Here is a 23,945-nt window from a genome sequence, read left to right on the forward strand (position 1 = left end):
CCTTTCGCTCCCCCAGGTTCTTCCTGATGTACCTCATCAACAAGGACGAGACGGAGCACACGGGCCAGGTGAGTCCTCCAGCACCACCAGGCAGCGGGGGGGACTGGGCCCGGGGTCGGACCCATAGGAGAGGGGGATAGAGGCTGGAAGATCCCAAGCACGAGGGGGATACGGGTTGGAGGATCCCATGGGTCGGCCCTACAGGAGGAGAGGGATACGGGTTGGAGGCTCCCGTGGGTCGGCCCTAAGGGGAAAGGGGTTTCGGGCTGGAGGATCCCAGGGGTCGGCCCCACATGGGAGGGGGATACGGGCTGGAGGATCCCAGGGGTCTGACCCCTAGGCTCTGAGAGGGGCCATCTGCCCCAGGTAAGGATCGGGGTCTGGCCGAGGGTGCCGGTGTCCCCCCCAGCCCCCTTAACCTCCCCCCCCGGCAGGAGTCCTACGTCTGGAAGATGTACCAGGAGCGCTGCTGGGATTTCTTCCCCGCCGGCGACTGCTTCCGCAAGCAATACGAAGACCAGCTGGGCTAGAGCCGGACGGACACCCCCTCACACACACAGATCCCGTGCCCCCTTGGGGGGGTGCCAGGCCTGGGGGGGCTGGTCCTGGGGGGGCGCTGCTGCTGCTGCTAATCTCCCCCCGTGACCCCTCCTGCTGGCATCTTCCCCCCCCCCCAGCAGGGCCAGACACTGAAACCCACCTGCTGGGCCCCGGGGGGGGCGAGTTAGAGTGTGGGTCAGAGGCCAGGTGGGGGTTGGGAAGCCACTTCCACCCCCCCCCCCAGGTCTCCATCTGTGGGTGTTCCTGGTGGGGAAGCTGATCCCAAGTGCCTTTTTATAGCTGCCCCCCCCAGTGCTGGGGGGACTCGCTGTTGCCCCATGAGGGGGCTGTGCACAGAGGCTGCCGGACCCCCCCAAACGCTGCTTTATGCTGCGGGGCCGCTGGGCCAGGGCCTGCAGGGGGCAGCGCTGTGCCCAACCCCCGTTTCCTGATCAATAAACGAGAGGTGATCGATTGCTGCACCGGCCTTGAGCCTCCTCCTTCCTGCAGCTGCGGGGGGGCGGCACCGACCCCCCCCTCCGTGGCTACCCTGCCCGGACGCCTGGGTTCTGTCGCTGGAAGCAGATGGGAGCCCGGATGCCTGGGTTCTGTTGTTGACGCCCTGGAGGGGGATGGGAGCCCAGACACCTGGGTTCTGGCTCTGCTGTCATTTTACAACCCCCCCCCACACACACACCTGCCTGGTCCCCTACTCGAGTCCACCCCCGCGTGAGGCAGCCCAAGGCCACAAGTAGGGTAGGGTCTGGGCATTCGCTGCAGAAGAGTGGGGGGTTGTATGGCCCAGGGTTGGGGGGGCAGTACTGGGGACCCCCCAGCAGTGGGGGCGCGGTGTATGGCCCAGGGCTGGGGGGTGCAGTACTGGGGCCCACCCAGCAGTGGGGGGGCAGTGCACATAGTGCAGGAGACATGCCCAGCCTGAGGGGGCCCTGATTTTATTGCAGGGGGGGAGGTGTGGTAGGCTACCCCCTTAATCGTGGGGGGGAGAAAAGAGCCAAGTCGGGATTTTCCTACTTTTTGGGGGCAGAATAATTACAGACACGATATGGAAAAGGGGCTGAAACAATGATGCCCCTGGGGCCCGCTCAGCCCCCCCACAGTCTGTGCGGTGTGGGGGCACCGGGGGCTGATTCTCTGTCGCGGCCCACGTGGCTGGATGGGTCCTTGGTCCCGGGAGGGGGCACTCTCTGGGGAAGAGCAGCTTCTTGGGGGGTGAGTCCGACCCCCCCCGACTCGTGGGGCTGTCACTCCTGGACGTAGAGATTGCTGTGGGTGTCGTCTATGGGGTGTGTTTCCAAGACAACCGTGCTGGGGGGGAAGAGTGGGGGTCAGGCAGTAGGTGACACTTCACAGCCCCAGACACCCCCACAGCCCCATCCTCATGAGCCAGGGCCCCAGAGGGTTGTGGCCATTGGATTCATTCCCCCCCAAAACCTGGCTAGGTGGGGGACCCCGGCCTATGGGTGCCTGGGGAAGGAGGGAGAGACCCTCCCTGTGGGTGCCCCAGGGGGAGGGAGGGTTGACCCCTAGCTGTGGTTGCTGGGGCGGGGTCTGACCCCTATCAGTGGGTGCCTGGGGGGGTTGACCCCTACCTGTGAGTGCCTGCAGGGGAGGGGAGAGACCATACCAGTGGGTGGCCAGGGGCCTGACCCCTACTAGTGGTGCTGGGGGGCCTGACCCCTAACTGTGGGGCCTGACCCCTAGCTGTGGGTGCCAGGGGGGGCCTGACCCCTACCTGTGGGTGCCTAGCAGACGGAAGATGCAGCGTTGGTCCCGCAGCTCCTTGATCAGCTACAAGAGAGGGCAGGGCATTGGGGGGGGCACTGCAGGGAGAGGCTGCCACAAAGACCCCCCCACCCCGCAGATACTTCCCCCCCTTTTCCCATGGCCCCGGGAGCTGGATCACCCCACCCACCCTCCAACCTCCCTGGCCCTGCCAGGTGACCCACCACGGGGGGGGGGAATAGTGCCTGGCACTAGGAGTGTTCCCTGGGGCAGGGGGGAAGCCTCAGCAGGGCGTGCGGGGCTGGGTTGGGGGGGAGCCATGCCCATGGGCCTGTCAGGGCTGGGGGGGCAGGGGGTGATGGGGGGGCAGAGCACCATACCTGGGCTGAAGTGAAGTCCCACACCTGCACGCCGTGGCGCCAGAAAGCCTGCATGCAGTTCTGCCCCAGTGCTGCGGGAGAGGGGAGCCGGGTCAGCCCACATGCCCCCCCCAGTGCCCAGAACCCCCCTGGCCCGAGCCCACCCCCAAGGCCGCGTCCAGAGGGCAGCGCACAGGGAGCCGTGGCTGAGATGCAGCCAGCTCTGGGGTGTGGGGCTGGGTGGATGTGGCCCCCCCCTCACTGAGACGCAGCCCATGGGGGGGGGCGGCACCATCCGACAGCCCCCTGAAAGCTGCTGCCTGGCTGGCGGGGACAGGAAGTGGGGGGCGTGCTTTGCGGGGGGGGGAAGAAGGGGAGCAGCCCCTCCCCCACCTGCCCCCACCCACCTATAGTCTCCACGGCGACGTCGAAGGTGATGTCGGGGGCCGGCACCTTCCGCACCAGGGTGCCCTGCAGGGTGACGAACTTCACGCTCCCTGGGGGGGGCAGAGCAGGGGGGGTCAGTCAGAGTCTGGAGCCGGCGCCCCTCCCCCCCCAAGCCTGACCCGTCAGCCCCCCCATACACGACCAATGACCCCCAGCCCCCCATGTGCACGGCCTCCTCCCCGCAACTTCCCCCAGGCTCTCTGTTCCCCCTGCCCCCCCATGGCGCCAGCCGGACCCCCCCCCACTTACTGTCCAGCAGCACCAGCACCGTCTCGCTGTCCACCTGGCTCACCTGGACCGGGCCGGGGCAGGAAACGTCTGCAGAGAGACTGGGCTGAGCCGAGCCGAGCTGGGGGGCTGAGGGGAGGGGGCCGCCCCATGCCCCAGGCATGCGGCCCTGGCACGTGTCACACCCCCAGCCCCCCCCCCCGGTTTCCCCCACACCTGGCACACGGCATCTGCAGCCCCACCCCACACAGCCTCGGCCCCCCCCAGTTAGCCCCCACACACAGCCCAGCCCTCCCCAGGCTGGCACACAGCCCCCCAACACAGCCCCTGCCCCCCCATTAGCCCCCCCCACAACACAGCCCTACCCCACCCCACACAAACCCTGCCCCCCGTTAGCCCTCACACACAGCCTCCCCACCCGACAGCCCCCCAAAGCCCCACCCCGCACAAACCGTGCCCCCCATCAGCCCCACCCACACAGCCCCACTCCCACAAACCCTGCCCCCCCAGTCAGCCACCTCACACAAGCCCCCACCCAACAGCCCCCCACACAAGCACACAGCCCCACCCCACACAAACCCTGCCGGCTCCCGGTCAGCCACCCCACACAGCCCGGCCCCCGGGGCGCCCCCTTACCGGCGCCGGTGTGGGTGAACCAGGAGGTGAGGGAGTTGAGGTTGATGGTGTGGAAATGGACCGGCTGGGCGGGCGAGGGCCCCGGGCTCACCCCGATGCACACGGCCGGGTACTCGTCGCCTGGCGCCACCAGCATCTCGAAGACGGGCAGGGGGGTGGGCAGCGGGAAGTCGAAGTGCTGGGGGGGGACGGGGGCCCGGGTGAGAGGGGGCAGGGCCGCGCCCGGCCGTCCCTCCTGCTCCTGGCATGGCCCAGCCCCAGGCGCCTCCCAGCCAGAGGCAGACGGGGCAGAAAGTGGGGCCCTGAGAGCTGGAGGGGCCAAGGCACCTCAGGGGGGGCGGCGAGGGCCGGAGCAGTGACAGCCCCCAGCCTCCACCCCCCCCTTACCCGCCACCCCCAGCCCCCCACCTCATCCACCACCCGCAGCCCCCCACCTCACACATCCCCACCCCCCTTACCCGCCACCCCCACCCCCAGCCCCCCATCTCACACATCCCCACCCCCCTTACCCGCCACCCCCAGCCCCCCAGCTCATACACCCTTACCCCCACCCCCTCTTACCTGCCACCCCCAGCCCCCCATCTCACACATCCCCACCCCCCCTTACTCACCACCTCCACCCCCCCTCATACACCCCTACCCCCACCCCCCCTTACCTGCCACCCCCAGTCCCCCACCTCACAGCACCCCCTTACCCACCACCCCCAGACCCCCCCCAGTGTGGTCCCTACCTTCACCAGCATGAACTTCTGCATGGGCTCGTACCACTGGAGCAGGACCACGCTGGCCTCCAGCGCCCCACACAGGTAGTGGCAGCCGTTCCGCACGTGCTGGGCTGGGGGGAGCAGGGGTGGCATCAGGGGGGGTGGGGGTAGGCTCAGCAGGGGGGCACTGTCCCGGGGGGTGGGGCTGGGAAGCCCATTCGGTGGGGAGAGGGGGCTGAGGGGAGGGGGTGAAGGGGGGCATAGGGGGTACGGGGATCTGGGGGGCACAGGGGGGGTTCCGTGGGGGTTACTCACCCACACAGCAGGCCCGGCAGCCCTTGGTGTCGGGGATCTTCGTGGAGGTGGCGTTTTTCCTGCGGAGCAGAGCGCAGCCGGCTGAGGGGGGAGCCTGAGGTGTCCCCGGGGGTCACCAGCCGATAGTCACAGGCCAGGGCTGGGGACTCGCCCGCTTTAGGACGGGGCGGGGGCTGGCCATGCAGGGACGTGGGAACTGGGGTCTGCCCATAGACAGCCCCCCCGGACCGCTAGAAACCCTCCCCCCCCGGATCCTAGCCCAGCCCCCCATGGACAGGCAGGGGTTTGCCCTCATTTATTGATTGTCCCGCCTGCTCCACTCCCCCGCCCAGCCTCTCTCCACCCCCCGGCCCTGCCCCCCGGGGGCGCTGCAGTACCTGGGTAGCAGCCGGTGGGGGGCGATGTGCACGCCGGGGCGCTGCTCCCTCTTGCTCTGCTCATACAGGCTGGTCAGGCTGTGGGAGTACAGCTGGGGGGTCTTCCCTGCAGGGGGGTGGGGGGTCAGCTGGGGCCAAGCCCGCTGGGACAGACTGGGACCCCCCCCAGCTCTGCCGGTGCCCCTCACTCCTGCAGCCCCTGCCCCCCCAGCTCTGCCGGTGCCCCTCACGCCCAACCCGCAGCCCCTGCCCCCCCCCGAGCTCTGCCGGTGCCCCTCATTCCCGACCCACAGCCCCCTGCTACTCCAACCCCGGGTCCCCTCTCTTGCCGTCTCCCATCCCCCCACCCCACAGCCCCAGTACAGTGTGGACGGGCCCCCCCGGACCCCCTGACTCACCCGAGATGGACATGAGCACGTTGCCGATGGAGTAGACCCACGAGGTGCGGCTGTGGTACAGCTGCCAGAGGGGAGACGGGGTCAGCAGCTCTGCCCGGCCAGAGCCAGGGGGCACCAGCGAGTCCCTGCCCCTGCCCCATACGGGCCGTGCCGGCCTGCCCTGCACCCCCCCTCCCCCTTCGTCCCATCCTGCCCCTGCCCCATACGGGCCGTGCCAGCCTGCCCTGAATCCCCCTCCCCCTTCGTCCCATCCTGCCCCTGCCCCATATGGGCCGTGCCGCCCCGTCCTGCACCCCCCTCTCCCTTCGTCCCATCCTGCCCCTGCCCCATACGGGCCGTGCCGGCCTGCCCTGCACCCCCCCTCCCCCTTCGTCCCATCCTGCCCCTGCCCCATACGGGCCGTGCCGGCCTGCCCTGCACCCCCCTCTCCCTTCGTCCCATCCTGCCCCTGCCCCATACGGGCCGTGCCGCCCCGTCCTGCACCCCCCTCCCCCTTCGTCCCATCCTGCCCCTGCCCCATACGGGCCGTGCCGGCCTGCCCTGCACCCCCCTCTGCTGCCCTGCCCCTCTCCCTTCGCCCCACCCTGCCCCTGCCCCATACGGGCCGTGCCGGCCTGCCCTGTGCCCCCCCTGCTGCCCTGCCCCTCCCCCTTCACTCCACCCTGCACCGGCCCCATATGGGCCATGCTGGCCTGCCCTGCGACCCCTCTGCTGCCCCCACCCCTCCCCCTTCGCCCCATGGGCCACACTGCCCCTCCCCCCTACCCCCACAGACCATACTGCCCCCTGCCTCTCCCCCCTCCCCATCCCACAAGCCATACTGTCCCCTCCCCACTCCATGGGCCATACAGCCCCCTGCCCCTCCTCTCCTCCCCTCCCCGCCCCTCCCCTAGGGTGTACTGCCCCCTCTACCCACCCCTTCCCCCGGTGAGTGGGGTCCCCGCCCCCGGCTCTCACCAGCTCCAGCGTGGCCTCCGGCTCGCTCCGGTTCAGGGTGAAGATCCCCTCCTCGGCCCCCAGGATCAGGTGTGGGTCTGGAAGGGAGGGGGAGGGGGTTGGGGCAGCGGGGGACGGGGGCAGGAGGAGATTTGAACCTTGCACTGCCCAGACCTCAGTGGGGGAAGGGCACTGGGGTCCGCTCACAAGTCCAGGCCTGTCCTGGCATGGGGGGCTGGGGGGCAGGAATCCAGGCAGAGGGGCCCCTTGCCATGGGTGCTGGGCCCCCCTGCCCTCCCCTACCTTGGGGCCTCCTGCACCCTTCCCACCCTCTACCCTGGGAGCCCCATTCCCTGCCCACCCCCCCTTGGGCACCCTGATCCTCTGCCCACCTTTGTCCCTCGCACTGCCTGCCCCTCCCCCAGCACCCCATCCTCTGCCTGCCCCCAGTGCCCGTGCCCCCCCCAGGCATTCCCATCCGCCCATCCCCCACCTGCTCCCCAGTGCCCAGTCCCCCCCTGTGCCCCCTACCTTGGGTGCTGGGGTGAGTCCAGGTGGCCGTGGCCGTGATGTGCAGGGGGCAGCCGTTAAAGACCTTCTTGAAGAGGGATCCATCCTGGGGGGACGAGCAGCCACTGGGGCTGAGTGGCTCCAGGCCCTGGCCCCCCACCCCACGACTCCCCAAGTGACCCCCTGCCAGCTCTCACTCGGGGGGGGGGTCGCTGCAGCCCAGCTGGAGCCAGGGGGTATGGAGAGCCCAATATGCAGACACAGGGCAGCAGGGCCGGGCCCCTATCCGGGCACCCCTGGCCCATGGGGCAGCAGAACCAGGCCCCTACCTGGGCACCCCCGGCCCACGGGGCAGCAGGGCCAGGCCCCCATCCGGGCATTGTCTATAGCCAAGGGCTGTGCTGGGAGGGGGTCTCACCTGTCTCCGTTTCTTGTCTGTCTTGGGTGGCAGGACGGGGGGCTCTTCGCTTCGGGGTCCGGGCCACAGGGTGGGATCTGGGGATGGGGCGAGGACCAAAAGGTGTCTGTGTTGTTCTGGCCTGGTTCCCCGAGCCCCAAACATCCGCCCCATGGAGAGGTGTCATGAGGGCTGCACTCAGCCTCAGTGACTCCTGCGCCCCACTGGGGGGCTCAGACCCCCACCCTGGCCTGGGAGCCCCTCACTCCCGACCTGCAGACCCCCCAGCTCTGCCGACGCCCCTCACTGCCGACCCGCAGCCCCCTCTCCCCATTGCCCTCCCAACCCACAGCCCCTGCTAGCCCAGCCCTAGGCTCCCCCCAGCTCTGCCAACGTGTCTCACTCCCGACCTGCAGATCCCCTGTTCTGCTGATGCCCCTCACTCCCCACCCATAGTCCCCTCCCCCATCACCCCTCACTCCAGACCCGTAGCCCCCAAGCAGAAGCCCTGTTCATCCTGCCCCACCCCCCACCCCGACTCACCTGAGCTGGCTGAGAGGTGGGAGCGGCGGGGGTCGGCATGCTGGGCGGGGGGCGGGGTCCAGCTCCCCACAGGCCCACTGGAGCACCGCACCAGGGAGGACGGGGTGCCGGGGCGCTGCAGGAGTTGTCCCCCAGACTGGGGCCGCGTCTCCTCGGCGGGTGTCTCGTCGGACCGACTCCGGAACTTTGGCTGCAGACGGGGGGGGGGGGGGGGCGTCAGATGGAGACAGCAGGAAAATGGAGGGTTGTGGGTCTAGGGGGACCCCAGGGCGGGGATACCAGGCTGGCTGGACAGGTGGGTCTGATGCGGGGCTGTGATGCATGGCCAGAAAGGGTTAAACATCCTGCAAAATAAATAACCCTCAAAAGACCCGTGGGGAGGTAATGATTGTGTTGTTACACATATAGGAGTAGGGTCGACAACGTAGTCAACAGTCCCTGTCTATGCTGTATTCTGATCATTCAGCGGGCAAAAGAACATCCTAGCATTTAAATGAATTGTAAACACAGGATATCTCAGTATTTGTCTCTCTTTGAAGTATACTGTGAATAGGGGAGGAACAAGCAAATGGTCTTATGGTTAATTCTATAGCTAAGTACCGGCGATGGCCCTCCTTCAAAGTCATCCTGATTACCTTTTGTTCCCAAGGAACCCCACCTTGTCAAAGGACATGAAATTGTATAAAAGATCCTTGGGTCCTGATTCTGTCATCTCAGATCTGCTTAGGCTTTATCAGGGGAAGTTTGAGTCACAAGCCTGCAGTCCCAGTTATGCTGGTACGCGCTGAATATGAGATTTGGACATTGGACGGTGACCTATGAACTCTTTCTGAAAGAACTCTCTGTGGCTACAGAGCTCCCCATCTCTGCTGTGAATCTGCACCTCAACGGATTGAACTCATGTCTATGTGTATATTGATCTTTTAACCCTACTCTCTCTCTCTCTCTCTCTTTCTCTCTGCTGTTTTTTTAATGATGTTTAGTTTAGTTAATAAGAATTGACTGTAGCGTGTATTTGGGTAAGATCTGGAATATTCATTAACCTGGGAGGTGATGTGTCCAATCCCTTGGGATTGGTAGAACCTGTTCTTTTATACAATGAAATAAGATTTTCCCAGAAAGCATCATATTTGACGTGGGTACCTGGATGGAGGCCCAAGGCTGGATCACTTCAAGGGAACTGTGTTGTTTGGACTTCCGAGTAATCAGTAAGGTAATAAAGAAGCTATGGGCTGGCTGGGGGGTGGGTCTGATGGGAGGGCTACGGGCTGGCTGGGCCCAAGGGTCTGACATGGGGGAGCACCGGGCTGGCTGGGAGGTGGGTCAGACAGGGGGACCTGACAAGCTTCCCATTGCTTCAGCCCTGGCATATGCTATGCAGCTTCCCCCCTCAGCGCCACCCAGTGGGCACTCACCTTGGGGGGCAGCGGGGGTGGGACGTCGGAGTCTGGTGGTAGCGTGGGCCTGGGGGCAGAACAGAGCAGTCAGCATGGGTCCCCCCAGGATTCCTCCCCATGCCACAGCCCAGACAATCGACTTGAGACGGCCCCCCCCCACTATTCCTGGTAAAGGGAGCCCTCGGACCCCCAGCCCCCCAGGGACCCCCAGCCCCATGCCCTGGCTAGAAGCCCACTGTGCTGGGGGGTCAGGCCCCACCTGCTGGGGTCCTCCTCACCCTCCTAGGAGCCCCCCAACCCCCCAGAACTGGGCATAACCCTGGGCCCCCCCACTACCCACATGCCACAGCTCCCCATGGCCTGGCCCAGCTCATGTCTTCTGTGGCGGCTTGTGGGGCATTGGGCAGTGCCAGCCCAGGGGCACTCGGCCCGGGCCATGCGCTGCCCTGTGAGCCGGGACGGGTGACGGAGCCCCCAGCCCCACCCCCCAGAGCCTGATGCCGGGCACGGAGGCACGTACCTGGCCGGGTCACAGCTGCTGGGGCTGTATGACAGGACCGAGGGGGAAAGAGAGAGATCATGAACCACTGACCCAACCCCATGTGGGATCCCGTGGGGTGGGGGGCAAAGCCGCCAGCTGCAAGGGAGATGGGGTCAGGGCCACGGGGGGTCAGGGACAATGCAGGGACAGGGCAGAGCCTCTGGCTGCAGAGGGGCCGACGCCCAGCCCCATGGCAGCCAAGGCTACACATGGTGCAGCCCAGGCTAGGATGGTTCTGTCCTCCCAAGCTGCCAAGAAGAATGGTGGAATCCATCTTAAACCTGGTGCTTTTCCATGTAGGAGGGGTGGGGACCCAAAGAGACAAAAGATTCCCACCTTGAGCCAAAGCTATAAAAGGGGGTGGAAGAGACCAAATGAGGCTGCCAGTCATAAGAAAGCCCCTAGTTGCCAACTGAGCTGGAGCTAACAAGGGCTGTACCGGGGGCAAGGATGGGCCCAGACTAGGAAGGAGTCTAGTCTGTGAAAGAAGCTTATTGGATCATCTCTGAGGGTGAGATATTACCTGTAATCAGTTTCTTAATGTATTAGGCTTAGACTTGCATGTTTTGTTTTATTTTGCTTGGTGACTTACTTTGTTCTGTCTGTTATTACTTGAAACCACTTAAATCCTACTTTTTGTACTTAATAAAATCACTTTTGTTTATTAATGAACCCAGAGTAAGTGATTAATCCCTGGGGGAGCCAACAGCTGTGCATCTCTCTTTATCAGTGTTATAGAGCGTGGACACTTTATAAGTTTACCCTGTATAAGCTTTATACAGCATAAAATAGTTTTATTTGGGGTTTGGATCCCATTGAGGAACTGGGTGTCTGGGTGCTGGAGACAGGTAACCTGCTGAGCTGTTTTCAGTTAAGTCTGCAGCTTTGGGGGCTTGGCCCAGACCCTGGGTCTGTGTTGCAGCAGGCTGGCATGTCTGACTCAACAAGGCAGGGATCTGGAGTCCCAAGCTGGCAGGGAAAATGGACTCAGAGGTAACTCCAGCATGTCAGGTGACAGTCCCAAGGGGGTCTCTGTGACCGAACCCGTCACAGTTCTGCCCTCCCAAAAGCCTTGGGGGAGTCCCCATGCCACGGACAAGCTGAGCCCCCTTCGGGGAGAGGGGTCCCTGCAGCTGAACGAGCCCCGGGGGAGGGGAAGGCACCTACATGTCCACGTCGTCGTAGTCGTTGTCTGAGTCCGACACGTTGACCCTGCGAAGGAGCCGGAGCCTGAGTCAGAGTGTGGCCAATGGCTGGCGCCGGGACAGGCCCCAGGGCCAGCTGGAGCAGCAGCCTGGAATGGGCCCCTGGGCTGGGCCGGCCTATCTCCTCCCCGCCCCCTCTCCCAGCAAAGCCCCTGGGCCAGCCCCTCTCCCCCCACCCCCAGCGGGGCCCCTGGGCCAGCCCGTCTTCCCCCTCCCCCAGCAGGGCCCCTTGGTCAGCCCATCTGGCCCAAACACCCCAGCATGGCTCCTGGGCCAGCCTGTCCCCCTACTCCCCTCTACGGGGGCCCCTGAGCTGTCCCTTCTTACCCCCTGCCCTGCAGCAAGGTTCCTTTGGTCCAACACCCCGCCCCCGCAGCAAGGTCCCAGGGCTGGCCCATCCCCCCCAGCCCAATGGGGCCGTTACCTGGCACTGCCCATGGAACCAGGGGCGCTGCTGCTGGTGCCATAGCTGAGGTCTAGGCAGATCTCCTGGTCGTGGGGAGACGGGAAAAGCAGGGTGAGGGCCGGGATTCACGCCAGTCCGGCCCCCCAGCAGGTGTATCCCCATGCCCACGCCGGGCCATTCAGTTCAGACCCTGGGCATTCTGCCCCCGGCGCCACGCCCAGCGCCAGGGCTGCCAAGTCAGGGCATGGGGCAAAAAGGCGGCTGGCGGGGGGACCCTGGTGGGTGCGAGGAGCCGCGACAGATGGCCTGGCAGAGGATAACTGCTACACTGCCAGTGCCAGTTAGCGGAGCTTCCCCCGGACTGCCCGCTGGAGGGGCTGGCGCGGGGGGAGCCTCAGGCCAGGGGGCGGGGGACACGGGCAGCACCTACCACGTGGCATGGAGGTGTCGGCTCCTTCCAGCGGGTCCGAATCTTGATGGGATGCACTGGAATGAGAGGCAGCTGAGACCGGATGCGTGGCGCCAGCTCGTCACCTGGAACCACTGGTGAGCGGGGGCAGCTCCCAGCATCCAGCTCCCCACCCCCCACCCCCATGCGCCTGCCAGCGGGACCAGGGGGACCCTGCCTGACCACCCCACCTGGCAGCCCAGAGCACCCCGCAACCATGGGGAGGGCATGGTGGGATCCCGGCAGCGAGGAGGGGGACACGTGAGGGGTTCCAGCAGAGGGGCGGGGCAGGGGTCCCAGCAGGGGGAACAGGCAGGTGGCACAGTGGGGTCTGGGCTCGGGAGTGCATGGTGGGGGAAGGGCAAGGGTCTCAGCAAGAGGGGTTCCGGCAGGGGAAAGGGTACAGCAGGGGGAGAGGCACGGCGGGGGTCCCAGCTGGGGGGGGTCCCGGCAGGGGAAAGGATACAGCAGGGGGAGAGGCACGGCGGGGGTCCCAGCGGGGGGGGGGGTCCCAGCAGGGGAAAGGGTACAGCAGAGGGAGGGGCAGGGCAGGTGTCCCAGCGGGGGGGGGTCCTGGCAGGGGAAAGGGTACAGCAGGGGGAGGGGCACGGCGGGGGTCCCAGCTGGGGGGGGTCCCGGCAGGGGAAAGGATACAGCAGGGGGAGAGGCACGGCGGGGGTCCCAGCGGGGGGGGGTCCCAGCAGGGGAAAGGGTACAGCAGAGGGAGGGGCAGGGCAGGTGTCCCAGCGGGGGGGGTCCTGGCAGGGGAAAGGGTACAGCAGGGGGAGGGGCAGGGCGGGGGTCCCAGCGGGGGTCCCACCAAGGAAAGGGTACCGTGGGGGAGGGGGAGGGCGAGGGTCCCAGCGGGGGGACGGGGGGGACGTACGGTTGATGTCGGAGTTGCTGCGCTCGGCGGGGGCGTGCCGGTGCGTGGAGTGGATCCGCTGGGGCACCGGGGGTGGCCGCTGGGAAGACAGGGGGGGTTAAGTCGGGGGGGTCCCACCAGCATAGCCCCACGGTCCCACACACCCTCTCGGTCTCTGAGCATGGTGGGGGCAGGCTGGGGGGCAGGGCCAGCTGGGAGCCGTGTGCCCCCCCGCAACCCCCGGGAATCTCACCTCAGCCTCTTCCTCCTCCAGCTCGCAGCAGCGGGGCAGCTTGTCCGGGTTACGCAGCTTCTCCAGCAGCTCCAGCGTCAGGCTCCGGCTCAGGCCAGGCTGGGCCACAAACTGGTGCTGGGGAGGGAGGGACGGGGTGGGGGGGTGAGGTTGGGGGGCAGCCGGCCATGGGCCGGGCAAGCCGCCTTCCCGGGGGACCGGCTGGGCCGGCTGCCGGCGCATGCCGAGATGGGCAGCCCCCCTGGGCACGGCCTGCCCCCGCCCGCTCCCTACTCACACTCAGCATCTTGATGGCACCCGGCCGCTTCTTGGGGTTCTTGGTCAGTGTCACCTTCACAAAATTGTGAAAGGCCGGAGTCCTGGGGGGGGACACAACCGGGAAGCTGAAGGCCTTGGGCAGGGAGGCCAGGCCCAGGGACGGGGCCAGACCCTGCCTTTACAGAGGGGAAACTGAGGCCCAGAGAGGGGACCCAACCTGACTCAGGTCACACAGCAAAGCCGTGGCAGAGCCAGGGAGAACCCAGGAGTCCTGGCTCCCACACCACCCCCACTCTAACCCATAGACCGCACTCCCTTCCCAGAACTAGGATAGAACCCAGGAGTCCTGGCTACCAGCCTCCCCCACTAAGCCCCAGCAGAATCTGATCCCAGGACCCCAGAACCGGGACCAGCCCAGCAGCTCCCACCCGTGGCAGGGGGCCGCCCCTCCCTGACTTTAACCAGCTCCCGCCCCTTCCCAGGGGGTCCCCCCATGCGGGCCAGGCCTCAGCCGCATCTGGCCCCTGGGAGTCACAAAGGGCAGCAGGCAACGGGGCTTGGGTCAGTCCTGCGGCCAGGGCCACTCACCACTTTGCCTTGTCTTTTAGCTTCGGCGACTGGTAGCCGCTCTTGGACATCAGGAACAGCACCCTGCAGGGACACAAGGGGGCGCCGGACCCAGGCATGGGGGGGGGCGGGAAGAGTTCATTAACCGGCAGGACTCCCTGCTGCAGGGCGGGGGCCAGCCATTTGCAGGCTCCAGAGCTCCAGCTCCTGGCAGGGTCAGGAAGGGAGCGGGGGGGGGGGTGCTGCAGGCTGCTAGGGGTGGGAGAGACAGCCAGCGTTGGAGCCGGGAGGCCGGGTAGATGGGCTCGTTCCAATGTGCTGAGGCCCCGGGCAGATCAGGAACGGGAGGTGGATCAGAGATGGACAGATGGATGCAGTGCGCCCTTCCCCCTCCCCCCTCATGCCCCAGAAGCTCCACCCCAGGCCGGTTTCGGGCTCAGATTCGGCTCCCGCGCCCCCCAGCCAGGGGCCCCGCGGGGTGGGTGGGGGCCAGCTCGATCCATCCGGCAGCCTCCTGCCTTTGCCCCCTGCAAGGCCAACTCCCGGCGAGAACCAGGGCCTGGCCGCCCGGACTCCTGGGTCCCTCAGCTCTGCCCAGCCGGGGCCCTGATCTTCCCCCATGCCAGCCACCCCACTCTGCCCCCGCTGGTCCCTCCCTGCGCCCTGCAGCCATCACAGGCCCGGTGTGAACCCCGGGTGGCGGGTTCGGACCTGGGAAGGGGTGGGGCTCCTCCATGGCAGGCCCCGCCCCCCCGGCACTCACCGCAGGGGGTGGACGTCGAACATGGGGGGCTGCAACTCGGCCAGCTCCACCGCCGTGACACCCACGGACCAGATGTCGCACAGCTCGTTGTAGCCGCCTTTCAGCTCCACCGCTGCCACCTCGGGGGCCATCCTGGCATGGGGAGAGAGTGCGGGGAAGGGACGCAGGTGGGCAGGCTGGCTGGGGGCAGGGGGACGGTCCCAGGTGAGGCTGGGGTGGATGTCTGGGGATGGGGCAGGCCTGATGGAGGCACTGGGGCCCGGGGGACATTTCTATCGTGTTCCCCCCTTCCTTAGCCCAGAACCGCCCCCAAAACCGGCCCTGCTGGATGACCTCGCGCCCGCCTGGCGTGCACACGGACAACACCAGGCAGGCCCGGCGTGCGCGCACTCGCACAGAGCATGCACCTGGGACGGACACACACACTCACACCCGGGGGACACGCACCGTGCTTCACCACCCCACCCAGACAGACAGACAGACTGTGCCCCCCTGTAGCGGGGCAGTTCCCCCCTTCCTGTGAAAGGCTGATTGGGGAAGCAGCCACAGCTGGGGCCACGCCCCAATCCGGCCACAGCTGGCCCTATAGAAGGGCTGTGAGCCAGGAGCTGAGTCAGTCTCTCTCTAGCAGTGGAGGGAGAAGGTCCCGGCTGCTGGGGAGAGAAAGGTCCCTGGAGTGGAGCAGGGCTGGGGAGCTCCAGCCTGGTACCGGGGCTGGGAGGTGCAGCCCGGGGCTAAGCAGAGGCAGCTGGTCCAACCTCCTTGCCAATGGCGAGTGGCCATGAGACTGCAGTCTGCCCCACTGAGCGGGGGGCGGGATGACGACTGGCAATAGCCACGGAGGCAAGGTGGGTTTAGAGGGTGGGGGGTTCCTCTGGGAGGGCAGATCTAGAGAGCGTGGTGGGGTACTGCTGGGGCAGCACCCCAAGGTAAAAAGGCACCAGGGCCCGGGAGGGACATGGGGTGGGAGGCCTGAGGCAGGTGAAACATTGGCCAGCAGAGCGTGCTCTGGGCCGGAATTGAGCTAATTCCCAAGACAACCAGCAGGAGGCGCTGCACTGGTGATGTGCTACACGCCCCCCCTCCCCCCCACGCACACACCTGGGATACACACCCTGTGCCCCCCCACACACACACACACCTGGGACACACACACACTGTGCCCCCCCCACATAATCCACGCCCGTTGCTCCTGCATGGCAGACACACGCTGCCCGGAGATCAGCCCCTCAGCAGCACTGTGAGCCCCCCACCCCCCACAATGCAAGTTGTCCAGGGCTGAGCCAAGCTGGACGCCTGCCCTGCCGGTACCAGTAGGGGGTGCCGATGAAGGACATCCTGCGGGCGAAGGTGGCGCTGATCTGGGCTGAGATCCCAAAATCCGCTGGGGAGAGGAGAGGAAAAGCTTCAATTGGCCTTGGGTGGGTATCAGACACTGCACCCCCCAAACCCAGCCTGTGCCCCCCACGCCCATCAGCCCGTCCTGGCGCACCCCCCCAGACACCCCCGGGACCCTCAGCCCCCTACCCCAGTGCATCCCCCCAACTGCCCTTAACCATGCCCCATAGATCTCCCAGCTATCCCACAGCCATGCCCCAGAGGCCTCCCTATAGGGGCCAAGCTGGGATGCAACTCACCGAGTTTCACTTCCCCATTGTCATTGATGAGGATGTTGGCTCCCTGTGGGGGGAAGGAACAGAGGAGGATGAAGGGGGCTGGGGCTGTGGGGCAGGGGCCGTGCATGGGGAAGGTCCCCAGGGGCTGCAGAAATAGTTTAACCCCTTGGAGGATACAGATTTGGCGCTGACTCGGCCAGGATGCGATTTCCAGGGTGGCCGGCCACCCCCATGTCGCTGAATCCCCCCGCAGGGCAAATCACAGCCTGACCCAGCTCAGTAATGGCAATGACACAGGGCCGGGAACACACTATTGTCACAAGCCTCAGCCCTGTTGACATGCTAACAGGCTACGGCCACACGCCCCAGCCCCAGTGACATGCAGTAACATGCTACAGCAACATGTCCCAGCCCTGGTTACATGTGATAACATGCTACTGCCACACGCCACAGCCCCGGTGACATGCAGTAACACGCTACAGCAACATGCCCCAGTGACATGCCGTAACATGCTACAGCACAACTGCAAGACTCTGCACAGTCCTGGTAACACATGGTAACGCTACAGCCTAACTACCACATGCCCCAGCCCCGGTGACATGCATCAACACACGATGGCCTAACTACCACATGCCCCAGCCCCGGTGACAGGCGATAATACGCTACAACCTACATTATCAGTATATTGGTTTTGATCCAAGGGCCCAGTCCGAGCTCCCGGGGGCACTGAAGGGAGAGAATTTGAGCAATCCCAGGTCCTGTCTCTAGCTGCTGCTCTGTTTTGTGGGAGTCTGCCAGCTGCCTGGTCAATTTCACTTTCTGTTTATAGTCACAAAAAAGAAAAGGAGGACTTGTGGCACCTTAGAGACCAACAAATTTATTTGAGCATAAGCTTTCGTGAGCTACGGCTCACTTCATCAGATGCGTCAAATAAAGCTTATGCGCAAATAAATTTGTTAGTCTCTAAGGTGCCACAAGTCCTCCTTTTCTTTTTTGCGAATACAGACTAACACGGCTGCTCCTCTGAAACCTGTTTATAGCCAGTTTCACTCCGGGCTCTCAGCCCTCCCTGCTGTGTGTGTGCGCGTGGGGGGGGGCCCTTGAACAACCCAGGAGGGCTTCAGTTTCCTATTTGAAACACTGGGCCTGGACTAAGCCAAGCACGTCCCTGCAGCCTGGTTTCTCCCCGGTAGATTTTCACCTGTGGGAGGCCTGGAATCCGCGTGCCGGGCGGCCTGACGAGCCACGCTCTAGATCCCTAACGAAAGGGCTGCCCGGAGCTGCCCCTTGCCCACGCTCGGTTCCTTCGGTTGCTACCTATTGATGCCTATCTCTGGGTATGGAATTAATTTGCAAACTGGATACAATTAACTTAGGCTTGAATAGAGACTGGGAATGGATGAGTCATTACACAAAGTAAAACTATTTCCCCATGGTATTTCTCCCTCCCACCCCACCCCCCACTGTTCCTCTGATATTCTTGTTAACTGCTGGAATTAGCCTACCTTGCTTGTCACCATGAAAGGTTTTCCTCCTTTCCCCCCCCTGCTGCTGGTGATGGCTTATCTTAAGTGATCACTCTCCTTACAGTGTGTATGATAAACCCATTGTTTCATGTTCTCTGTGTGTGTGTGTATATAAATCTCCCCACTGTATTTTCCACTGAATGCATCCGATGAAGTGAGCTGTAGCTCACGAAAGCTTATGCTCTAATAAATTTGTTAGTCTCTAAGGTGCCACAAGTACTGCTTTTCTTTTTATCTCTAGGTATGGCTCAGTGGGCCCCTGCATCTCTGCCGCCGAACCACAGCAGCCTCGGCATCTACCTCCCTCGCCAGCCAGCCAGTCTCCTTCCAGCCACAGTCTACCAACCCGCTCACCACCTGCCTGTTCTCTCCACCACAGCGCTCGAAAGCTCGTCGCTCTCGCCAACCGCCGCTGGTCCAATACAAGGCATTGACTGCCCAGCCTGGCCGCTCTCGTATTCTGGGACCGACATGGCTACACCAGCACTACATTGTCTATCGACCTGCCCCGCAATCCAGTCAGCCAGCCACCGGACCCAGCCAGACCTCCTCTGGCCCCTGCTTTCTCTACAGCTCTCCATCCCAGAGACAAAAAGAAAAGGAGGACTTAGAATAGAATAGAATAGAATTGTGGCACCTTAGAGACTAACAAATTTATTAGAGCATAAGCTTTCGTGAGCTACAGCTCACTTCTCCCAACTGTATTTTCCACTGAATGCATTTGATGAAGTGAGCTGTAGCTCACGAAAGTTTATGCTCTAATAAATTTGTTAGTCTCTAAGGTGCCACAAGTCCTCCTTTCTTTTTGCAGATACAGACTAACACGGCTGCTACTCTGAAACATATCAGAGACAGTGAGCCAGTCCCAGCCCCCTCTGCCCTGTGGCCTGACCTCCTTACCTTGATGTCTCTGTGGATCTTGCCTTGGGTGTGAAGATAAGACAGACCCTAAAAGCACAAACAAGAATGGGGTGTTTAGCCCAGCCTGAGTGGCCCCCGCCTGGCCTCCATTGAGTCACCGTTGTTAGATGATTAAAGATAGGGTTAATGGTCAAATCCCAGAGGGGGCTACCCATGGGAAGGCCTCTGAGATGCCTTCCAGAGAGCTGAGCTGCCCAGGTTTGAGGCCAGTGTGAGGGGGCTTCCCGCACTCACCTGCAACGTTTCTCTGCAGACATAGGCAATTTGCTGCTCTGACAGGGGGCCAGTGACTGCAATGGAAAATGGATGTGGTTTTTTTTTAACTGTATTATGATAGCGCCCAGACCCCGACCGAGATCAGGGCCCCGTCGCGCCGGGCCCTGCCCGGACCCCGACCGAGATCAGGACCCCGTCGCGCCGGGCCCTGCCCGGACCCCGACCGAGATCAGGACCCCGTCGCGCCGGGCACTGCCCGGACCCCGACTGAGATCAGGGCCCCATCACGCCAGGCGCTGCTCAGACCATGGCGTTGCCCCTCCCACCATACACAGCAGCAATCTCAGCTGCTTTTGGTTCTGCATTTTGGAGCTGCTGGTGTCCCCCGCACAGGAGACTGCCCCTTCTGAGCCGGCAGCGCAGGGCTCACTTCCTTTTCCACACAGCCCAGAGCACAAGCTGTGGACTTTGAGAGCAGCTGTTCACCTGAGAGCACAGGCAGGGTTTGGTGGTGAGAGCACAGGGCTGGGCATTAGGGAGGCAGGACTGATGGCCTGTCACTGGCTCTGGGAGGGAAGTGGGGTCTAGTGGTTAGAGCAGGGGGGGCTGGGGAGCCAGGACTCCTGGGTTCTCTCCTGGCTCTGGGAGGGCAGTGGGGTCTAGTGGTTAGAGCAGGGGGGACTGGGAACCAGGGCTCCTGGGTTCTATCCCCAACTCTGGGAGGGAAACAGGGTCCAGTGGTTAGAGCAGGGGGGGCTGGAAGCCAGGACTCCTGGGTTCTCTCCCAGTACTGGGAGGGGAGTGGGGTCTAGTGGGTTAGACCGGAGGGGCAGGGAGCCAAGACTCCTGGGTTCTATTCCTAAGTCTGCCATGACTCACTGTGGGAGCTGGGTAAGACCTGTCCCATTTCTGTGCCTCAGTTTCCCCTTCTGTGCAAAAGGAATAATTGTACTGTTCTAGCTGGCAGGGCTGGTTCTGCAGGGCCCGGGCTCAGACGGGGCTATCGACGGGCATGGGGCTTCCTGCGGCCTGGCTGGCAGGACCCTGGCTGGACAGGGGATGAGGCTTTGGTGCCCAGTTCTCCCACCAGCGCTGTGGTGGGGGCACACAGGGAGCAGTTTGCTGGTCCCATGAGGGTGATGGTGCGGTGCCCGCCTAGTGCCACCTTACCGTGGTAAATGTCCTGCAGCGATCCGGCCCCGCAGAACTCCATGCAGATCCACAGCTTGTTCAACCTACCAGGCCACAGAGCGGAGCATTAATGGAGGAGGGGCTGGAGGGTGGGAGGGCAGCGGGGGCAGGGCCTTCATGTCCTGGGCCAAGGGGCTCCCGCAACCCACCACAGGACCTGGGGGTGGGGGTGGGGGTGGGGAGGGGGACGGAGACTATGCACCTGCCCCAGGACCCACCTGGTGAGTCCAGAGGCAGGAAGGGCAGAAAAGGAGGGGAAGCAGTGTGGGGGGAGGGGCTCCAAATGGGGAGAGGGAGTGAGGGCTGGTGGAGGGTGCCAGGGAGAGATGGGGGAGAGGAAGCTGTGGGGGGCAGTGGGGATAGATGGTGGAGGGAAGCCGGGGGGATGGGGCAGCTGGAGGGCAGTGGGGACAAATGGGGCAGCTGGGGGGCAGTGGGGAGAGATGGGGCAGGATTTCTCACCGTATGTAGCTCCCGTAATAGGCCACGATATTATGGTGCTGGCAGGTCTTCACGATGAGGATCTCCTGCTGGATCGCAGTGCAGTCCTCATCTGGGGAGCAACAGCAGCAGTTAGTACCTGTAGTGCGGCACTAGGGGGCGCTGGGCTGCGGGGAGCAGGGCGGGGGCTCAGCAGGGGGTGCTGGGCTATGGGGAGTGGGGCAAGAGCTCGGTGGGGGGTGCTGGGCTGTGGGGCGGGAGCTCGGCGGGGGTGCTGGGCTGTGGGGCGGGCGCTCGGCGGGGGGCATTGGGCTGTGGGGAGTGGGGCAGGAGCTCGGCAGGGGGCGCTGGGCTGTGGGGCAGGAGCTCGGCGGGGAGCGCTGGGCTGCGGGGAGTGGGGCAGGAGGTCGGCGGGGGGCGCTGGGATGTGGGGCGGGAGCTTGGCAGGGGGCGCTGGGCTGCGGGGAGCAGGGCAGGAGCTCGGTGGGGTGCTGGGATGTGGGGCGGGAGCTCGGCGGGGCCGCTGGGCTGCGGGGAGCAGGGCAGGAGCTCGGTGGGGGGCGCTGGGATGTGGGGCGGGAGCTCGGCGGGGCCGCTGGGCTGCGGGGAGCAGGGCAGGAGCTCGGTGGGGGGCGCTGGGATGTGGGGCGGGAGCTCGGCGGGGCCGCTGGGCTCCGGGGAGCAGGGCAGGAGCTCGGCGGGGGGCGCTGGGCTGCGGGGAGCAGGGCAGGAGCTCGGCGGGGGGCGCTGGGCTGTGGGGCAGGAGCTCGGCGGGGGCCCTGGGCTGTGGGGCAGGAGCTCGGCAGGGAGCGCAGGGCTGCGGGGAGCGGGGCAGGAGGTCGGCGGGGGGCGCTGGGCTGTGGGGCGGGAGCTCGGTGGGGAGCGCTGGGCTGCGGGGAGCGGGGCAGGAGGTCGGCGGGGGGTGCTGGGCTGTGGGGTGGGAGCTCGGCAGGGGGCAGTCTTCCCTCGCAGGCAGTTCTGACCCCGATGGCTAGCAGGCCTGGGCTGGTAGAGATGCCCTGATTTCCCCCCACCCCCACCATGATCCCCAGCAAACACCCTCCCCTGCAGCCCGAGGGGGTGTTAAAGCTCCTGTGCCCCCCAACGCACTGCGGAAGGGGGCGCTTGCCCCAGATGCAGACTGCCCCACTAGTGGGCAGGGGGGAGCAGGGGATCCAGCCCAAGCCTCAGGGCGCACCAGCCTGGCTGGGGACTGGGCCATTCGCCCCTCGTGCCCCACGCTGGGGAGCCAAGTGTGACCGCAGCGGTGCGGGGTGGGGGGAGGAAGCCGGGAAGGATGTTGCTGGCTGCTGTTACGATAACTCGCTTGCTGGCAGCCCCCTTCCCGCCAGCTGCAGCTGCTGCTTGCCAGGAGCTCCCCATCGGGGCAGTACCCAGGGGGGCTGGACTCGGTGGGGGGCACCCGTGAGCGGTGGCCCCAACAGTTCCCGGCCTTGCCAAGGGGATGTTCACCCCCTTCCCTGCCATGGGGGATACAGGGTGCAAGGCCACAGGCCTGCCAGTCTGCCCTGTGCCAGCCCCCAGCCCCACAGGGGGCAGAACATCCGCCCCACGCCACCAGGAGCAGCCTGGGGGCAGCTCAGCTTCTACTGAACTCTCAGGGACAGAGAACGGATCTGAAAGGGTGTCGCGCTCAGCTACTGCAGGGCTGGAGACCACAGAGAGAGACGCAGACAGGCTGGGATCTAGGGGACAGATGGACGAGGCTCTGGGGGGTCAGACAGACGACAGGGCTCCAGGGGGTTAGACAGACGAGGCCCCAGGGGGTCAGATGGACAGGGCTCCAGGGTGTCCGACAGATAGACAGACAAGGCTTCAGGGGGTCAGACAGACGAGGGGCTCCAGGGGGTCAGACAGACAGACAGACAGGGCTCCAGGGGGTCAGATGGACAGGGCTCCAGGGTGTCCGACAGTTAGACAGACAAGGCTTCAGGGGGTCAGACAGACGAGGGGCTCCAGGGGGTCAGACAGACAGACAGGGCTCCAGGGGGTCAGACAGACGAGGCTCCAGGGGGTCAGACAGACGAGGCTCCAGGGGTCAGACAGGCGGACAGACAGGGCTCCAGAGGGTCAGGCAGACAAGGCTCCAGGGGTCAGACAGGCAGACAGACGAGGCTCCAGGGGGTCAGACAGACGAGGCTCCAGGGGGTCAGACAGACGAAGTTCCAGGAGGTCAGACAGACGAGGCTCCAGGGGTCAGACAGGCAGACAGACGAGGCTCCAGGGGGTCAGACAGACGAGGCTCCAGGGGGTCAGACAGGCAGACAGACGAAGCTCCAGAGGGTCAGACAGACGAGGCTCCAGGGGTCAGACAGATCTCTGGTTACACCCGGCCCAAGCAGCGGTCGGCTGGGGACCCTCTCCCGCAGTGGAACCCGCCTTCCCTCACCTGACTCCATCTTCACAATCTTTATGGCAGCCAGGTCGCCGGTGCCTTTGTTCTTCGCCTGCAGCGACATAAAGGGAGAGAACGGTCACGGGAGAAACACCCGTCGCAAGGGGGATCTGCCTGGCCGGCGGAGGGTCCTGAACTGTAGTGCTGTGTGGCCGTTAACCAGTCCCTGCGCCCCACCCCAGAGGTGGCTGCATCTCAGCACCGGATGAAGTGCTCACTGTATGTAAGGTATGTAGCTGTAAAGCGCTTTGGGATCCTTTCGGAGGAGCGGCAATATGGAGACAGCAGATACCAGCACACGCCTCAGAATAACCCTACCGCGTAACCCTATCATAATACACCTAATAGCAATAAAAACGTACCGCACCTAGCGCTATGCAGTCCTTGTCTATGGCTGGGGCTCCTAGGTTCTACCGTCATACAAACCATATACAATAATGTACAGCCTTAACTCTGCCCATTGTGGATTTGCTGCACAACACAGGCTCTGTGGCTGAAGCCCTGAGCTAGGACCCAGGAGATCTAGGTTCTGTTACTGGCTCTGCCACGGACTCCCCGCAGATGCTGGGGCAGGTCACGGCATCGTGGTGTGCCTCAGTTTCCCCCATCTGTGACGTGGGGATGATGATCTTCCCCTGGCTCCTGGGGGTGGCAGGGGAGGTGTTTGTGCAGCGCCATGACACCATGGGGATGGGGGCCATAGGATGCTCCTACCCATAAATCCACCCCATAGTGGCTGGTACCAGGGACTACAGCAGCCTACCACTGATGCCCTCCCCTAG

At 64.7% G+C, this 23,945-nt stretch overlaps 2 protein-coding genes across 5 annotated transcripts in view; one reads left to right on the plus strand and one right to left on the minus strand.

Annotated features, from left to right (window-relative positions):
* RYR1 (ryanodine receptor 1) overlaps positions 1 to 1,027 on the plus strand; it is a 92,997-nt gene extending 91,970 nt beyond the window's left edge. The window contains 2 exon segments of the mRNA XM_043501411.1: positions 17 to 68; positions 435 to 1,027. Coding sequence (XP_043357346.1) covers positions 17 to 68; positions 435 to 530 — 148 coding nt within the window. The 3' untranslated portion in view covers positions 531 to 1,027.
* A 552-nt stretch (positions 1,028 to 1,579) lies between these two features.
* MAP4K1 (mitogen-activated protein kinase kinase kinase kinase 1) overlaps positions 1,580 to 23,945 on the minus strand; it is a 36,984-nt gene continuing 14,618 nt past the window's right edge. The window contains exons 2-32 of one of the 4 annotated variants that reach the window (XM_038382341.2): positions 23,158 to 23,215; positions 20,769 to 20,859; positions 20,286 to 20,350; positions 19,134 to 19,189; positions 18,879 to 18,926; positions 16,474 to 16,516; positions 16,148 to 16,220; positions 14,837 to 14,968; positions 14,095 to 14,157; positions 13,526 to 13,607; positions 13,249 to 13,365; positions 13,017 to 13,095; positions 12,113 to 12,168; positions 11,701 to 11,765; positions 11,239 to 11,283; positions 10,051 to 10,074; positions 9,549 to 9,597; positions 8,134 to 8,323; positions 7,612 to 7,688; positions 7,215 to 7,299; positions 6,705 to 6,781; positions 5,748 to 5,808; positions 5,350 to 5,455; positions 4,973 to 5,031; positions 4,685 to 4,788; positions 3,954 to 4,131; positions 3,339 to 3,407; positions 3,050 to 3,139; positions 2,664 to 2,734; positions 2,294 to 2,349; positions 1,580 to 1,866 (exon numbers count right to left, since the gene is read on the minus strand). In XM_038382341.2, the coding sequence (XP_038238269.1) occupies positions 1,803 to 1,866; positions 2,294 to 2,349; positions 2,664 to 2,734; positions 3,050 to 3,139; positions 3,339 to 3,407; positions 3,954 to 4,131; positions 4,685 to 4,788; positions 4,973 to 5,031; positions 5,350 to 5,455; positions 5,748 to 5,808; positions 6,705 to 6,781; positions 7,215 to 7,299; positions 7,612 to 7,688; positions 8,134 to 8,323; positions 9,549 to 9,597; positions 10,051 to 10,074; positions 11,239 to 11,283; positions 11,701 to 11,765; positions 12,113 to 12,168; positions 13,017 to 13,095; positions 13,249 to 13,365; positions 13,526 to 13,607; positions 14,095 to 14,157; positions 14,837 to 14,968; positions 16,148 to 16,220; positions 16,474 to 16,516; positions 18,879 to 18,926; positions 19,134 to 19,189; positions 20,286 to 20,350; positions 20,769 to 20,859; positions 23,158 to 23,215 (2,433 nt within the window). In that variant the 3' untranslated portion in view covers positions 1,580 to 1,802. The remainder of the gene's footprint in view (positions 1,867 to 2,293; positions 2,350 to 2,663; positions 2,735 to 3,049; positions 3,140 to 3,338; positions 3,408 to 3,953; positions 4,132 to 4,684; positions 4,789 to 4,972; positions 5,032 to 5,349; positions 5,456 to 5,747; positions 5,809 to 6,704; positions 6,782 to 7,214; positions 7,300 to 7,611; positions 7,689 to 8,133; positions 8,324 to 9,548; positions 9,598 to 10,050; positions 10,075 to 11,238; positions 11,284 to 11,700; positions 11,766 to 12,112; positions 12,169 to 13,016; positions 13,096 to 13,248; positions 13,366 to 13,525; positions 13,608 to 14,094; positions 14,158 to 14,836; positions 14,969 to 16,147; positions 16,221 to 16,473; positions 16,517 to 18,878; positions 18,927 to 19,133; positions 19,190 to 20,285; positions 20,351 to 20,768; positions 20,860 to 23,157; positions 23,216 to 23,945) is intronic. The other 3 variants (XM_043501413.1, XM_038382340.2, XR_006276765.1) reach the window with 3 other exon arrangements.

This window comes from Dermochelys coriacea, chromosome 23 (assembly GCF_009764565.3).
Source record: "Dermochelys coriacea isolate rDerCor1 chromosome 23, rDerCor1.pri.v4, whole genome shotgun sequence".
Lineage (NCBI taxonomy): Eukaryota > Metazoa > Chordata > Testudines > Dermochelyidae > Dermochelys > Dermochelys coriacea.